The following is an 18260-nucleotide window of genomic DNA, read 5'->3' on the forward strand; positions in this document are numbered from 1 at the left end:
TTTTCCCCTCATACAGCATTAGACAATGTAGTCTAGTACATTAAGAGAGCAAGCGCTTTCTTTGGGATAACAAGAAATCAGCTGCTCTTTTGCCAGTCTAATAACATATCAAAAGCAAGTAAGCTGTTTCCAACTAGATACATGTTTGCATGAAAAGGTGATGGGCTTGGGAATAGGGAGAAAAACACATTTTCAAAGTCCTCCAGGGTGCTTTGCTGCTCTAACATGTTTCCGACCATGGATTCAAAGTCCTCAGAGGATTGCTTTAATACCATCCAATTAAGTTTGAAGGTAATTAAACAATGTGAGCTCCATTACAGAACTCAAGCTGGGCTGCTCCAGCAGCATTTACATATCCATGTTGCCAAACATCAGGCAAATTACCCCCAGCACCCAACTAACTGCACGCTGTATTATCTCAAGGGTAACACTAGCAGTGTGTGCTGAACCCATGTTAATATTTTAATTAGGAATAAACGATCCAGGCTGGGAGGCAACGAAAACTGATAGGACAGTAGTTGCCATATAATCACTATTCCCCCCTCCCCGCCCTGAACAAACACACAGAAACAGGAAAATCATCGCTAAGGCATCTTTGGCCTTATTTATTCCTACTAATTAAGCGCAGTACTGAGCAGTCGCGCATCGATCTGCAGGGTACTCCTTCAAGCACACGATGGCTGCGTTCCCAAAAGTGGCCACACTCATTTCAGCACTAGTCTCCAGCAACAACAGCAAAAATTTTTCCTTAAATCCCCTTAATCCTTAAATTGCTGGACTGCACATGCTGGTGGCACGGAAAGATTTGCCAGTTTGGCCTGCAGCAAAGGTGGTCGTGGAAAATTAATACGTCCTGCTGCTGGGAGTTGCTGGTCCCCTGGTACTCATGTGCCAAGGGCAGCCAGCTTCTAAGAAAGCAGAAGAAGCTAAAGCCAGGCTGGGACTTCAGGCAGTAAATGATATTTGTGGCTCTTTTTAAAGTGAGGAAGGAATCAGCAAGCTAGCGATAAGAAACACCATTATTTCCCAGGGAGGAAAAATAAATGGGGAAGTAACGCCTGATGGGTTTCCAACCAAGAGCAAAGGAAAAACAGGAGGAAATGATTCCCTACGGATACACACCGAGGTCCTGTGAAGCACGAGGCATCCAACCTAGCTCAGTTTAGGGGTATGTTAAACTGCACAGACAGCTTCTGCCACCATTGCCGGCGACCTACCGATATACTGCAGGCGTCTCCATCGCGTTCGGCCTGAATGTCCAGGTTGCCCAGGTGCAGAATGGCAGCGATTATCCTGAAGATGGTGGTCTGGTGGGACTCCTTCACTCCTGCAGGAAGGACCGGGACCCGACTCGCATAGCACGGCATGAACCACGGTTTTTAAGCCAAACGCTCGAGGGGTTTGATTCCCGCTCCAGCATGCTAGTTAACGGAAGAGCACCGTGCAAAAGCCACAGCCGAGGCCACCACGGGAGGGCTTTGCACCCGCTGCTACGCTCTTACGCCCGAACTGAGACTCACTAGGAGTTAAAAACGCCCCTTGGGTTCAACGTTCATAAATGCTGGGAAGTATTTCCCCTGTAAAAAATCCGTTTCCACCTCAATAGCCACCGCAGCAGGGCCGGTCATGGCAGATTCAGCAGTTGGGATCTGCAAAGCAGCGACCGGACTCGGCTCCTTATTGCCACCGTGCAGCAAAACGCCGAAGCCGGGCACGAGAGGCTCCGTGCCCGGGAGCCCGCGTTGGAGCTCTTACCCAGCAGGGTGAAGGCATGCCTGGTCTTCTCCAGGTCCTCGGCGTCGTCCACACCCTCGATGGACGCGTCGCCTCCCTGCGAAGCATAGAAGAAGTCTTCGGCGCACGCTGGAGGAAGGAGAGAGCAAAAGGAAGGCATCAGCGAGTCGGCACCACGTTAACATTGCCCGAAACGGAGAGACTCTGCCCAAACCTGCTGCAAAACTCTGCATCAATCCCAGTACAACAAAGCTTTGATTTGGTTCATCGACTGCCTGCTGACCTTTGCATATGCATGGAAATATAAATTATAAAATATATACAAATATAAATTATATACATATACACATATAGATACACACATAAACATGCAAAAAGTGTATGTGTATATACATGCGTAAAGTGTGTGTGCATGGATACATTTACATATAAATGAAGTTTAAAAGTGATGCTGAGGCATCACTCCGTGGGGCCGTTCCCACCCCCATCTCCCCATCGCAGGAGAAGGCCAACGCCAGGCCACCTCTTGCTGCCCCATTGCTTCGTGCCATCTCCCAGACATCTTTTGAGTTGCACACCGCAGCTGGAAAGGATGCTGTGTAGCACATGGACTCCCACAATTAAATCAAACATTTGTTTCCTAGTCTAAAATTAAACTTTTCGGCATGTCTCCTTCATTGCAAGAATCAAGAGGAATTTCATATTCAAAGAAAGCCAAGGAAAGACACTTTGCAGGACTCAAGGTTAGAGTTCCTGCTTGATTTCCGGTATTTTGCAATACAGTACAAAATATCAACTCTTTCTACGTGCAAGATCCAAAGGAGAAGCAACAGCTCCTACTTTGGGGGTGGGAAAATGTGTGTCCTGCTCTCAGTTTAACAGAAGTAAATTTTTACATCAAGATATTCCTTATGTTGCGTAAAACTTGTCAAGTGATGGTAGACACGTAGATGAGGGAGAGCTCATGTAAGGAAGCAAGTCTGGGTTCCAGCTAGCCCTCTTGAGACATAAACTAGGAAACCTGATGCAAAGTTCATATCGAGAAAACCCTTAAAAGGAAAAGCAAGTTGTTGTATGCATGCGCATGTGCACTAAACTGCTCAACAACATGAATTCAGTAAGTCGGTGCAGAGCTGGGTTCACCTGAGAACAAAACCGCTCTGAGCTAAGGAGTCACCATCTCCGGTCCAGATAGCTCTGGACTGCTGTGGGCCACCAGAAACCAGGCCACCAAGCTAGAGGGCATGGTCACGCACTACCACCCGAGCTGTACGCGAAGCGCTGCAGCAGAGCAAATAGCAACAGCCAGGAACGAAGTTCAGGGAGATATTCCCAAGTTGCTGCAAGTTGATGATGCAGGAAACGCAAAAGACGACAGTTTAAATTTTGACAGAATTGCTTCTTTTGCAACTGTTTTATTTTAACTAAATGCACCAGCTCAGCATCAAGCAAAAAAGTGGTCTGAGCACATACTTGGTGCTTGCTATGATACAGTAAAAAAAAAAAAAAAAAAAAAAAAAAGAGAGAAGCGCCATGGGGAAGCACAGCTGGCGACCATGGGCATTGGCGCAAGGAAATTTTGAGCAGAAATGAGCCAAAGCAGCTTCCCCCCACCAGGGAAATGGCTTGTGTCCTCACCATCAGTCCCAAACCTCCTGCACCACCCACTGCTGCCATCACCTATTCCCCCTTTGGGCATTGAAGCTGAAAGCCACAGTCATAACAGCGTAAACATGTCCTGGATGACGCATCGAGAGACAAGGAGCTCTCACTCTTCAGTATGATCAGTTCTTACTGGCAGAAACTATGCTTTTGATGAGTCAGGTTTAGGAGGACTTCAATCTCCACAGATCCACATGCTCCCCAAGGAAAGAAAGGTGGTTGCACAGCTGGAGTTCTACCAGATCAATTCATTTCACAGTTCAGGTGGAAGTCATTTATTTCTTACTCTAGGATGCCAGCAGACAACAGCCTTACTCAGGACATTCTCGTTAAAATGAGCCACGCAACCCACTGGCAGAAATTCCTGGGGGTGCCCTTAGGGCCCGGTGGCCTTTTGGGTTGTGCAAGCTTGGAACAGGGACCAAACACGTGGTTACGTCATTGGCTCTGCACAGGCAGCTGGGAAGCCACTGCGAGAGGTCTATTATTTTGCAACTGTTATAAACCAATGAAGATCACCACCAGGAAAAGAGACGTCCTCTGTTCAACTTAATCAAGCCAAGCGGATGGTAAGTACTTTATGACCCTCATCTCATTACGGCTCACACCTTCCCCATAAAAAAAACAGAACAAAACCAGGACTGCTTCCATTTCAAAGGTTTACAGGCACTTGGCAAATGCACCCAACATGCCTAAGGTCTCCCAGAAAGTCATTAGCTGAGAATTACTCAGTAACCCAAAGCCTTTCCACTGATTTAATATTGTTTCTCAGCAAATTGCTTAGTCCTTGCAGGCTTATTTCTGCCCAACCTGCAACACACATCTGCAAAAATGTAGAAAAATAGCCCTACAATAGTTAACAATTCACATACCTCACCCAAGCTCATTCATGATAATGTTGATGTTTCCAGCTATACACAATATTTTGGATTTTCATACAACTCAAAAGCAATACTTTATTTACAAAATTGTAGCTAGCCCAGAGCTATTTTTAAGCCTGAATTTAAATCTTCTCCTCCAAACAAATACAGAATTGTGCAAAAATTGTAGGATCGCGGTCCCACGAGGTGTCCCTGCCCTAGCATGGGAGCATCTGAAAATACTACTTACGTGCTCCAAATGGGCTTAGACAAGGAACAGTTCGTTGTTCTAGGGCTAAATATTCACCCTGAAACCCAGCTCTCAGGTCTTGAAATCAGTTACTAGCATCTGCCAATACCCTGTCAGCCTACCTCAGAGGTCCACAGTGTGTCCATATTAAAAAAAAAATAAAACAAGCTGGAAAGGTGCCCTTCAGAAACCCTAATCTACACGTCCTACACACCATGGATGCATTAAGCTGCCCCAGTAGGTGGTGAGGAATTTATTCAATAAAGATCACAGAAAAATGCAAGTTGCAAGAGACCTCAAGAGGTCATAAAATGTAATTATAACGCTTCTGAGTAACCATTAGTAAGCTATAAGCAATAACAAATCAAAATATCACAAGTTTTAAAACAAACTTTGTCCTTTCCGGACAAGGAACGTGGAAATCCCATTTTGGTGACAAAATGGCTGTTCATTTGCCTTGGTCAAATTAACAGGCCTGTGCATCATTTTAAACACTTAGAAGCACATTTTAAGTCTCACTTCTCTCTTTAAGCAACAGCAACAGTCAAGATCAAAAATTAATTACACCACTTCTCTGCAACCCCAGGTGCAAGTGCTTATTCAAGTGCTGTATAGACATTTTGCTAAAAATCCTGGAAAAAAAATCCAGAATCAGGATGCATCCCAGGAATTAAGCAATGACAACATATCTAAAATAATAATAGATTCAAAGGACAAAACTGCTTCTGCAAAAACACCAGGTCAACCCATAGGCACCCTTTAAAACACCGATCTTCATGCAAGTTTCACACAACGTTAACCCACAGCCTACCTGCAATGGTGCACCTGCCACGGTGCACTGTTTCTCCATGGCTTTGCAAGCAGTTTCTACAAAAAGGCTTCTTCCCTTTCCCAGCTGCGGACAGCCTCACACAACGGGCTTGCACTCCAGGTCTTGCATCTGCAGGAGCTCAGCAGCACTACCTAGCACAACGCAAGCTTCTCCGTGCATTGGTGCAACAAGCCTCAGCTAAGAGGCTCTTGAGACAGCGTAAGCAAACACGGGCATCACCCACACGAACAAGCCCTCCAAGCCCATCTCTCCTTGCACCAGCTGAGCACACGTAATTTATACAGTGAAATACATTTCCAACCCCACTATATTTTCCCGTTGTCACCATAACCAGGCAGCACACCGGCGTGTCTCACAGCCCCCGGGGACGCAGGAGTACTTACTTAGTGCAAGGTCTTTAAATTCTGGAAGACTTGCTGAGGCACAAAGCTGATAGAAGATGTGGTAGTTCCTCTCATCCTCCGCCTGACAAGTGAGACAGAAATTAATTGAGGGAACAACCCAAGTCCAAGTCGGGGAGGCCAGTTAGCAAGTCCAATAGATGCTCATTTCTCTGCAATAAGCTCACTAAGGTGATCATCCATCCGGGCGTGCGGATCATCAGGAAAAACTGCAAAGGACCTAGTCCCACCATACAAAAGCAGCAGCTTGATCCACCAGGAAAGCTACAACATGCTTCAGAGTATCCAGTGAGAAACGCCAACATGCTGCCATGCATTTTCAATTTAATGTACAAAGCCACAGAGCTTCAGCCTTATGATATCTGCATTTTGGCCCATATACACAGCAGGAAACATGTTTGTTATTCACTCATGTGTTTCTTTTTAAAGGATAACTGCTGCTAGGAGACAGATCAGCTTGTTTTAAGTTCTGCCTTGTCCTTCAATATGAGAAAGCATGAGATTATCAGCAGGACTGACACATTTATGAACATTACATGATGCATCTGCCCACAATAATATAAGCCAGGAAGCGATGGCTTGCATTAATCCTGTATAACTAAGTCACAGAGTGGTTGCTGGACAGACATGGAGATGAAAGAGCTGGGAAAAAAAAAAACAGACTGGCTTCTCAGAGGCATTTGACCCAACACACAGGGTTATCTGCAAAACTACAGAGCTCAGGTAACTTACATATTTGAAAGAAGGAATTATATGAAATACCAAATATTTCAGGAAGAGTTACAAACATAAGCAGGATTGTTTTTTGATGCTCAGAGTTCAATTTAGACTCCAAAGCCAACACACAAGCAATGTTTTCTTCAGCAAGGGGATTTTTCTTCTAATCCGAAGAAAAGACCCAGACTATTAAATCCAAAAGCAGAGAGTCAGAAAGAAAGAAAGAAGGGGGGGGGAAGGAGCACATCTCCTCACCTGGAACACAACTCTTGATTTTTCCAACAGATAGGTCCTCATGTTGGCACCAATGATATGGTATCTTTTATCAAAGCCAATCTGAATATATTTCCCAAAGCGGCTGCTGTTGTCATTCCTTGTTGTTTTAGCATTTCCAATTGCCTGCATGAAACACAATTAAGCATCAAAAAAAAAAAGTCCTTTTTCTGAGTTTGCACATAAACTACAAAAGAGAAATTTGGCTTTCTGTAGCCAAATAAATAAATCGCTGTTGCATAAACTTAGGGGAGGATTGGAGAAAACCCCCGTCCCAGATGGGCGAAGGCAGAACTCGATCCCTGACAACAGCAGGGCAGTCATGCAACGGTGGAGAGGAGGCCATCACCGTATGGATGCTACTTCCATGGACTTTTTCGTCCACAGAAATTCTGGAAACACCATGCTTTCAGTAAGCAGGTCACCAACATCCCATTGGACTAACCTTACCCCACCAAGCTCGGCTGCTGGTGCTCCCTGAGATGCACATATGCTAGGAGGAGGGCTTTGGGCAAAGAGCATCTCCTTGGAGGCCCGTAGATACCGCAGCAATATCTACACGCACGTTCAGAGGCACGTTGCACCCTATTCTGCCATAACCAGCACGAGAGTTTGCAGAGGACACCAATGGGGCGCAGCACGCGCCAGCAAGCGGTGGTTCCCGCTCCTAATGCCCAGGAGCAATGAAGCCGGTTGTCCACCCGCGACATACACATGGGTGCACTGCTCCACAGCGACGCTGGACTTCTTCAGGAACGCCGCGGGAATAAACCTTGGAGCAGCCGGGGCTGGGCAGCAGACTTTGCTCCTGCAGAGAGGGCAGGGAAGGGTCCCTCTCCCACCACCCCTCATTCCCTGCTTTTCCCTTCTCCCCCCACCCACATCTGTCCAGCCTGTGTATCGGGAGGATTTATCCCTGTATGTCTGGCTGATGACAAACAGTTCACTAATTCCAATCTCTTCCAAAGCCAAGCTCTCCTGAATTAGAAATCTGCCATTAAGACATGATCTCCTAGAGCCCCAGTGTCAGGCAGCACCTTGAAAACCTCCACTGCCTGAGCCAGAGGGACAGAGAAATAGGGACACAGCTGCACCAGTGCCTCTGCCAGGGACGATCAGCTGCAGGTGGTCTCACACTTTGCTCCGGGCACAGCGGAGATGACGGCAGAAATGGCTGTACAGGAAAGACCACTTAGCACCTCTCAAAGGGGAAGAGAGAAACCAATGAAAAAGGATAGAGGAGGGCAAACGTGAACCTTCCTTCCAGATCCCTACGTGGACGCAGGTAAGACCAACCTTGGACCAACCAACCAGACCTTGGACCAGCCAGCCAGACTGCCTTTGGCTTGCTTTGCAAGCCAGGTCATGCAGCGGCCATGTTCTCAGCACTTTCCAGTACAGGCGGCTTCCATGGCCCAAAATACTTATAAATTACATCCAGAACCAAATGGAGGAAAGAAAAGCAAGATGGCAATAAAATTACGGACTCCTATCACATCACAAGTCGTTTTTTGCGCACTTTCAAGCGTTCCCAATTCCTCCACAAGGTGCTGTAGCTAGATGCCAAAGAGGCACGGGAAACGGGACAGGGAAGGAGCGCCAGCCCTAAGCGGTGCTGCGCTAGGAAGCCCACCTACAGATTAAGCCAAAAAAGAATGATGCCTTTTTATGCATCAATTAGAGCATAAATTTATGCATAAAATTAGAGCAACACTGTACATCCCACCTTTAAAAAAAGAAGCACAGAACTATGAAGCGCTCATCTCACCTTGAAGGAGCCCAAGCCTTATTTCCGTACTGACTTGAATATTTTGCAAGCAAGAGCACTCAGACTCCAAAGTCTGCTTGGCAGACAGGCACGCACCAGTCAGGTGAGGACAGACAGGCTGGAGGTTCGGGGCTCTTCCAGGCTGGTTTTCAGCCACAGCTCAGGCTCGAGCGGCGGCATTTCGCTCCCACGGAAAAGCGGCCGCTTGCCAGCAGAACAGCCGAGCCCTAGCGGGTTTTGCCACGTGGGCAGCAGTTAGCTGTCTCCACGGCACAAACCACGCCTGGAGTCGGCAGAGAGCAGCGATTTATTTTCGACACCCGGGAAGGAGCCTTCGGAGAGGCACGTGGAGAGACGGGAGCGGATGCGCAGCACCCCTGGGCGCCGGGGTCCGGCCTCAGCGCCCAAGCTGCCGGACCACCCGCTTGCGTGCTTTATAACAGCCACAGAGAAGTGCCAAAAAACCCTGCGCTGCACTGGCGTGTTTAGAACAGATTACCAAACAACCCCTTTTTTCCCCTCTTATTTTACGCATATGAAATGCACAAAAGACGAGGAAGAGCTACGAGGTGCCAAGAGGAGGAAGATGAAGGAGATAAGCTAACAACGAAGTGCCTGTGAACTGCACGGAGGCTATCAGCTCGTTTCCTTATTTTCAGACCCCTCGGAGCTGCTCCGAGGCTGGAGAACAGGGCTGGCTCGCCAGCCCGCGCGGCTCACTGCTTTAGCACGGGGTTGGAAGGAAACGGAGATCGTTGCGAGCCAGGTAAAAGCAACGACGCAGGTTTCCCGGGCGGATTTTACCTCCATAATCGGGCTCGAGGCGAGGACTTTGGCTTCGATGTTGGTCTCGCTGGCGGAGCCCCCGACCGTTGCGAAGAAGCGCATGGCATACTTGGCGGAGACGGTCTTGCCAGCGCCCGACTCGCCGCTTACGATGATGGACTGGTTCTTCTCGTCCCTGGTGTGGCAGAGAAGAAAAGCCGGCATAAGTTAATCTATTTTCTCGTTTGCACCGTGCAATAATCCACCGTGTTGATGACGTGTCTCCCTCCTCCTTCGCTTTTTTTAGAGCTGCTTTATGAACGTCGAATTCACTCTAGACTCTACCCATGGAAAGGTGAACAACACGCAGCTGCAAAGCACCCCCAACAGCCAAGATCCCCAAGGGGGAAAGGACGCTCTGCACACCCCCAAACGTCGGCCAGCTCTTCCAGCGGCGGCGGGGGATGAAGCCCCCCATGAAGCGTGGCCGCTTTCGGGACGCCTGCAACACGCAGCCTCTCACGCCAGGATTCCCACCATCTCCTCCTCCCCAAACCCAGCTAAAATTGAAGTCACTGCTCCAAAGCACAGAGGTACAATGATTTTACTGGAACAGCCACGGGCAGTGTCAAATGAACGAAAACATACCTCCGACCATATTTTCAGCAGGGGTAGGGTATTTTCAGAAGAATTTTCCTTCTTTTGGGGGAGTTGGGTGGAGGGAAGGGCCAGGAGGAGGAAGTATGAGGATACAGAGCCTAAAAACAATTCCTGGTAGAAACCACTAAAGGGGAGGTTTTTGGCTTCCCAAGTTTTGCAAAACCAAACTGATTTCCAGAAGGGTCCAGCCATGGAAAAATGTGGCAGCCTCATCCCCTTTGCACAGCTATCGAATCCGCTTACAAAAGGGGACGGGAGCATCAGCATCACGACAACAAAACACAAGCCGACGCGTCCAGGCTGCTCCCACCTAGGGAACTAGGTCCGGAGCCGGTGTGCCAGCCGGGAAGGGGGCCTGGCAGTGAGGGGAGCCCACCTTCCCGAGGATAGCTCCCCCCCCTGCACATCTGGCACCGGCAAGGAGCGCCTTTCCACTGCAGCATTTGGTACCAGCTCCCAGAACATCAGAGCAAGGAGGTCTTCAAACCAAGCTTCCTGCATGGGTTTCCACCAGAGAAGGAGACTCCACCACCTCTCTGCATTTCGGGACACAGGTCCCAGCTGGGGAATATTGTTCACCGTTGCAACAGAGAGCACCGAGATTCCCTAGAGTTTTGCATAAGAAAGTCCTCCCACCGTGACGCGAGAATTGGCAACGTCCCAGGTGGCCTCGCGCTGAAAGGGTTCGGTTCGCACGGGCCAAGCACGAGGCTGCCGCAAGCGTCGCACGGGGGCACCCGCACGCTCACGCCCGAAGCCGCTGCTCGCTCACAGGAGCTACGGGACCCGATCCGCCGGGAACGCCCTCCGTCGCGGCACGGACGGGCTCCCCAGTTCCCAGCAGACAGGAGACGTCCCAGAGCACGAACACGAGCAAGAGCCTTCGCTTTTAGAAACAAGTTTTTATGAAAAGCAGGGTGGCGTACCTGAAGACACATATCCTGAATTTTCTCCCAAACCTAAGTCACAGCAATAAACGTTTCCAGTTTCTCTTTAACGCAGAATTTTTGGCAAGTCATTTTGATACCCTTCTCCTAAGGGAACCACCTTGGAAGCAGCAGCTTTAAGCAAACTGCTGAACGACTTCATCATGATGGACAAAGACACGTGCACCAAAAATCCGGCTCCTCCGAGAGCGCCGTATGTGAAGTGATTGAGGGCAGAGCCCAACCCGCAAGTAATTACAAGGGGTCACTGGAGCACTAATCCCCGCCGCGACACTAATTCCCCGCGTCGCATGACGAGTCAATGGACATCGCGGCGTTTCTGCGGCGGAAATCATGTTTAACCTACTTCTTGGAGGACGTTCGGAGGATTAGCGACCACAGAGCAATCGGGAGATTAAAGATGCTCTAAGTACCATAGCTTGCATTGTACAATGCAGAAAAACACCCGGGAGAGCAGCAATGAAAAAAAATAAACACCCAGGAGAGCAACAATGCAAAAAATAAATGCCCCTTTCCAAAAACGCATGGAGCCATGCTGCTGCATCAGAGAAGGGTTTTTGCATTTGCGGTTCTCTTACTGCCAGTTTTTATTTCAGAGGTTGCACGTTATCTAAGAAACCCAGGTGGCTTCCGAACAGCCCTTTCCTGGTGGGAGCTCACTATAAGCTTCAGCTTGACCAGCAGGTCACCGTGAGCGTCACCAGGCTGCCTGTCCGCCCACAGGCGCTGGGGAGGTTAACGAGGGTGCGCCGAGCCCGCGAGCGCCCGCGGCAGGAGGACGCCGAAGCGTCCTGCGCGCCCTCCCGCTCGGGGAGGGGCTCGTGCTCCGCCGGCGTCTCGCGTCCGTTCTGCACGTCAGCCGACGCGCGCGCGGAGAAGCGGAGAGCGCGGCGCTTGGGCTTCCTCCCAGCCCAGGCGCACGCAGCACATCTAATAAATATAAAATAAAACCAAAAGGAAAAAAGAAAAAAATAGTGGACACTGCCTTTTGCACCAGAGTGGAGCTATTTCAGGTGACTTCATGCTTCCTGATCACACCCTTGCCGTCTGCCTTATCAAAAACATGTCACACTCTTTCCTCCTTCCCTATCTCGATGCTCACGAAAAGGCCCGCGAAGCTCTGCCCTCTGCACGGCCAAGACTGCACCGTAAAAATAAAACGTCCAACGAGCGCGAGCCCAGACGACTCCCGTGCAACGCTCCTCAGCGCAGCGGCCTGCAGCGCTCTCCCCTATTCTCTTTCAGGTCACCTTGCTAATGCAGGAATGACAAAAATGCTACATCAGCAGCACAATAAATGCAGAAATGAGTAAAAATAAATACAACTCCTACCCCATGCACCTGGCAAAGATGCTGCTGCTGGAGGGCTGCAGGCAGAGGGCAGCTTGCGAGCATCCGAGGGGCACAGTGCCTCTCCCAGCGGCACCCAAACCCAAAACTTTTTTTTTTTTTTTTTTGGGGGGGGGGGGGGGGGGGATTTAAGACAGGCTTTAAGCTAGCAGTGTACTTTGCCTTAATGTACCTCAAGGGACCAAAATGAGAACCTAAGGCAGCCCAGACACCTTCTTTCTACACCTTGAAATGAAACATTGCATAAACCATTGCCTTCAATGATAACACCGTTCTCAAAGCTCCCGCCTGGTGTGTGTAACGGGTCACACTCGGATCGGAGAGAAACACAGCCAATTTCCCCAGAAAACGAGTGAAAACTACTTGAAAAGATGCTCGTGTGGCTTGGAGCACTCGCTGTTCTGCAGTGGTGACAGCAAAGCTGGGTTATAAGAGACCATTGCAACCAGCAGAAGGAACCAGCAGGAAGGTCCAGGTAGGACAACCCATAAATACCTCCAGCCTATATACAGTACATATCTATTTTTTTCTTTTCTTTTTTCCTAACACATAAGGCGACATGACAGATGACACCGTATTCTCACGGATGAAAATCTAGACATCCCACCTTGCTCTCCGCAACTTCCCCTTCACCACTTACGTGTCCATCTTTGGTGCACGGGCCGACGGCTCAAGGCAGACGTCGTTCACCGAGCATCCACTCACCTGGCCATCTGCTTATAGGCTTCTTCGGCCACCGCAAAGATGTGAGGATCCATGTCCCCCATGTTTTGGCCGCTGTAGGCATAGATGACATCTTGTTCATAGATTGGCAGCTGCTCATAGGGATTGATGGCAACAAGCACAATACCTTAGAATAGAAAAATGCACAAACGCGTTAAAACTGAACACAAAGTTACGTTAGTCCGTGCTTTGGAAGGCTTCATTTTGATTGGGTTTTTAATATGCTGTTTGGAAATAAGGGGATGGGGAGGAAATGGGAAATTCTTATCTCCACGTCTCCTTGAAAGCACAGTGCTTTGAGAGCAAGGCAATAAGCTCCAGTATAGCTATGAAGGAGGAATATGACTCTGGTAAGGAAAGCGAGAATTTAAATCTCCACTGCTCAAAGTTTGACTTTAGAAGGTCTGAGAAGAACAGCTAAGCAATGCCCAAGCCATAACTTCAGAAAAGTAATTCCTCTATGGCCAAAGCAAACAAATATCACGGATTTTCCCACGGCTTAAATTCTAAGCAAAAGCTCCTAACAAAGAGCAAACTCAGATCAAAACGAATAAATCGCACTAAGGGAACACCAGGGACTGAGCTTTAAAGTCTCCCTTCACCCTCACTGTAGAAGACCCATGCCTGGAGGAGAAGAGCCGTGAACTGGAGGCGCATCCATCTGCGGTGAGAGCCAGCGCAACTGCCTGCTCTCGAGAGCAATTCACGTGCCCGGCAACACTGGAACATTCCCAGGTTCCAGCTCTGAAATATCTTCAAATTTTGTGGGTTTAAAAAAAAAAAAAAAAAAAAAAAAAATCAAACGTTGTTATTTTGAGGCGCTACAGTGAGTTCGTGGCTTGCGGTGAGAGAAGAGGCAGGAACTGGGTGCTCTACTCTACCCTGGCTGATTCGGCGCTTGGGCACATGCCCCAATTACAGCAAATCACCCAAACTCGTAGCTTGCAGCAAACACAAGGCTGCGTGACTTTACAGGCAACGAAAGGCTAACATCAGCTGAAGTCATGTTCCCTTGCTCTGTGGGATCCTGGACCATCTCCTCCAGTGTAGAAGCTTAGTGTTTCCATCACAGCCACAAATTTCTTTCCCTTCATCTCCAAAAAGTAAACTGTGGCCATGATGCATGCCAGGTGGGACTGTAGTAGTTGCCTTAGCACTTGCTACCAGCTAAGGCTGTGAGTTACATTAATAGCCTAACATTGCAAATGGTTAAAAATCTAAAAGAGAAAAATCTCCATTGCTACCAGCCACTGAAGCCACGTGCTTCACAGGCACTACTCTCAATAACGATCTTCTCGTGACAAGCATGTCCTCAACCATCTTAAACAGCAGGGCTTGATCACAGTTTTTCATACAGGCCTTACCCCTGCCACAAACATAGCCCCTTGCATTTTGCTGAGGTCTTGCAACTCATCACCATTAGCAAGGTCATCTTGAGGGCCAGCAAGAGGGCTCAACATTCAACTGCCATAGTTTTTTCCTCCAGCTTTTCTCAAGGTTGCCTTTTGTTGCCATCTAGTCACAGTGACAAGGGGTAACTGCTGTCTTGGATGCGTTTGGCCAGCTTCTCTCCGGGAAGGACAAACCAAGTTCACACTTCCCTTTCCTTTGCTTTGAGTTTCAGAGTTAATGACCCCAAAGTCATCAAGAGCAGGTAGAAAACAGCAATGCATCGTTTGTTTGCACTCTTTCCCGCGCAGCCTGACCTCTATCACTGCCCATCAATTTTCTCTGGATAACGCTATAATACTGGACGGAAACTGCTCCAGAAAGGAGTTTTCTCTTGCAGAGAAAAGAAATGCTTGGCAACAACATTAACGGCACATCTTTATTGTCTGCTCTTCTGTAGCGTAATTACAGTTTTCGCCTCTCATGACTGGCTAAATTGCGCAATTTTCTGGGACATCAGATCACACAGATCTGGTCATCACTACAAACTCATTAGCACAGGGAACTCTCTTAGAGAGGGAAACACACCGTGGGCATCTCTCAGTTGGATTGCATCTTTCTGGGCACTGCTATTCTCCAGTGGTTTCCCAGATCCTTGTGTGTCCCCACAGATGGAGCAGCACATTCACAACCGGCCTCGAACTCACCTGACAAGGTGTTTCTACCAACAATTATGTCCCCAGGTTTTCCCAGCAGTACAAGTGGCAGTAGTCCAACCTTTGCACAGGTTTTATTTGGGGTCTCCTGTCTCTGGACAGGCTCTACAAGCTCAGGAAGGTCTCACCACACTTTTCCTCAAAAGCTGCCTCTAATTTTGCAGCCGTTACCCACGATGTGGACCTAGACGCGTCCCCTGGGGCCCGACAGCCACACTGTGATACTCACCACAGTATGTGTAGATGTGGTTGGACTCAAGGAACCTCACTTTGAGGTTGTGGAGGACCGCAGGCTCATGTAGATAGCTCAGGGCCGTCAGGTCATTCTCTCCCACCAGGATATCAGGATTGCGCAGGAAAGGCAGCTCGTTTCCATGGAGGTCAATGGGATATTCACAGATCTGAGGAGACACGCACGAGGAACATGAAAACAGAAAATCCAGCAGCATCTTTAACAGCTGATAGCTGATCTGAAGATAACTCTAGCTTGCTGCGCAGCATTGAATATGATGCTTGCCCTATGTCTCTGGCTCTGTGTCAAACAAAAACCCCTTAACACTAAATACCACATGGACAGAGCCCTGAGGGAAGCCAACAGGACCTCATTTGGATAACTAGAATTACTTCAGGGCTTATTCCCTACTGATTTCTCAGGGTTCAGTAAATGCAGGTACAGGACAAGCTGCTTAATTTTTAATTCAAGTCACGTTAAGTGCTCAAAACCTTAAACCCCCTTCAAGCAGGGGTAGGGTGTGAGGAAGCACAGAGTCCCCACTGTTCTCGTTTCTCAAGAGTCAGGGTTATGGCATTAAAGCAGACGGCTGGCCATATGCTTGCTATTTTTGGTTCATCCCCAAATGGACAGCAGCAGGGCCACCAACTAAAAAGAGGTTTTTTTTCCTGTAAAGTGAAAAAAAATAAAACAAAAACTAACTTTTTGAAGGCACTCCTGCCTCCCCCAGAGCACTGGGCTTTCAGATCCTAGAGCAGTAAGACACCCCGCATGCCCGGGCATTGGGATGCTTGGGATCCCTGGCGACGTTCAAACCCAGCTCTTTGTTCAGGAGGAACGCTCCAAATACAGAGCGGAGCCAGAAACCACAAAATCCAGGAAAATGCACTTAAAGCCCAAGGACAAAAGCGAAGCATTAAGCAGCTGGGCAACGCAGGCTGACTGTCAGGAACAGAAGACTCTCCACAGCTTTCAAGCCCCCCGAAGGCACGTGTGCTCGGCCTCTTCATCCGATGCACACGCACATTGCTCCCCTTCGCTACAGCTGTACAGTCCAACGTGCAATCGCACCAGCCGGCCCCTTGCGAGGAACAGCATTATACAGGTTTTGCAAGAATCACTAGAGGAAAAACGTTGGTATTTAATCGCATGACGTTTGTTCGATGGAAACAGACTTTATCCGATGTACAAAAACATCTCTGCTTCAACTGAGTGGTGGTTAAAGATGAATTGTGGTGGAGAGCGGTCTAATGAAGCGTGCCTCATTCCTCTGCTCCATCTTCCCATTAAACACGAGAAAAGTCCCCCGCACACTACGCACACGGATCGCAGGCAGGGGATGCAAATCATTCACTGTCCTCGGAGCACCTTCAGGGAAGGTGACACCTCCTCCCTTCTTTAGCAATGGACTGGATCATCAGGAAAAGCCTGGAGCTGAAGGGAAGATGTCCAAGGCAGCCAGCTGGGACACTGCGTGTTTAATGGCCACAAAAGCCTCAGCACTGGCAGCCAGGCACAAGTGAAAGGCCCCCTCCTTCACGCAGGGAGTAAGAGCCAGATAAAATCGCACTTTGTATACCCTCTGCGGAGCTGCAATACCAGCAATACTGCTGCTATGAAAAGAAAAAAAAAAATCTGATGTCACAGAGTATCGCAACTTTGCCAGAGGATAAAAAGCAGATGATAGAGGTCGAGGACTTTTCTTGCAACCTACTTTAACGTAAGCGTCTTGGGAGGGAACAGGCAGAGATAAATCTGGAAGTGGTAAGGCGATAAGATATATTTAAAAATAAAAATGTTTTCTAGAAAATGTGAGAGGGCTCAGGCTTATTCACATTCATTCGAAACTTTAAGTGGAAGAGAATAACAATGTTCAAAAGCTTACAGTTTCATCTTCAAGCTTCAGATGCAGGCTTTTATCTCCCTCCTTGTAATCCTTGATTATTTCTGCCGATTTCCAAACTTCATCAGGGTCGGGAATCCAAACCCGAGTGTACTAGAGAGGGGAAAAAAGAAAGAACGAGTTAAAACACATGGAAACCTCAAAAATCAATGAGAACTAAATTAATTCTCCACAGACACAGCACAGGCTAAGGGCCTCCAGGACAACTTGGACACCTAAACAAGCGCAGAGGGTCTTGGTCAAAAACACCACCCTCTGAGGTCTCCATACATTAAAGACAGGGTGTTAATAAGCCTGCTTTGCAACACTGACAGTGTTCTGCTGCTGGGCTGCTCCTGCAATCGTTTTGGTAGGCAGCACGTAGTGTTTTGAACATCTGCATGCCTTCTTCAGAAGGCACCAGCATGCTAGGCAAGACCTGGCTTGATTCACCAATGCAGGCAGAGGGATGTGGGTCCATGCCACGACAGCACGGGACCTGCTGTGGTCACTTTTGGGCAAGGCAGACTGCTGACCCAGCTGCATCCCAAGCTAGAGATGGCCCTAGCTATGCCCACCTGCAATCCCCAGCTGCCTGGAAGCAGGAGATGGTAGGAAAGGTCCAAGCCCTGGTTCTTCCCAGTCCCTGGAGAAAAGCCAGGGCCAGAATTGTGCAAAAGCAGCCCAGGCACAGCAAATGCAATCATTCCCCACAGCAGGACAGCTTCAGAGCTGCACAAGCAGCTCCGAGGCTGGAGTCACCTGCACCTTCCGGACAGTGGTGAAGCCCATGGTCAAGGCAGGCCAGAAGAGCCTGGGGCCAAAGCTGTGTGGGAAGAGAGGGCTCCAATGGGGCTCGGCAATAAAACCGAGGCAAACGGACGACAAGGAGCATCTCTCTGCTCAGCCCCACCAACCCACCAGCCTCAGGGTTGTCCACCCTGAGGACCAAGCAAGAAGCCACCTGCTTCTGCCAGAGGCAAACCTGCAGGCAGGTTTCGAAACACCAGGAAGACGCTTTGAAAAACTTGCACACAACATTTGATGTCCTCAGCGTGCCTCTCCCAAGTCACGGCCACCCCGGCGCTGCTGGTGGGAA

General features: G+C 48.8%; 1 protein-coding gene across 1 annotated transcript in view; it reads right to left on the reverse strand.

Moving 5' to 3' along the window:
- The window catches only part of MYO5B (myosin VB), a 91299-nt gene extending 73346 nt beyond the window's left edge, over positions 1 to 17953 (reverse strand). Inside the window, exons 1-9 of the mRNA XM_062600527.1 lie at positions 17924 to 17953; positions 17165 to 17275; positions 15277 to 15448; positions 12925 to 13069; positions 9302 to 9458; positions 6712 to 6855; positions 5722 to 5803; positions 1756 to 1863; positions 1218 to 1327 (exon numbers count right to left, since the gene is read on the reverse strand). Coding sequence (XP_062456511.1) covers positions 1218 to 1327; positions 1756 to 1863; positions 5722 to 5803; positions 6712 to 6855; positions 9302 to 9458; positions 12925 to 13069; positions 15277 to 15448; positions 17165 to 17275; positions 17924 to 17953 — 1059 coding nt within the window. The remainder of the gene's footprint in view (positions 1 to 1217; positions 1328 to 1755; positions 1864 to 5721; positions 5804 to 6711; positions 6856 to 9301; positions 9459 to 12924; positions 13070 to 15276; positions 15449 to 17164; positions 17276 to 17923) is intronic.
- Positions 17954 to 18260: the final 307 nt, after the last annotated feature.

The sequence above is a fragment of the Rhea pennata genome, chromosome Z (assembly GCF_028389875.1).
Source record: "Rhea pennata isolate bPtePen1 chromosome Z, bPtePen1.pri, whole genome shotgun sequence".
NCBI classification, from domain to species: Eukaryota; Metazoa; Chordata; class Aves; order Rheiformes; family Rheidae; genus Rhea; species Rhea pennata.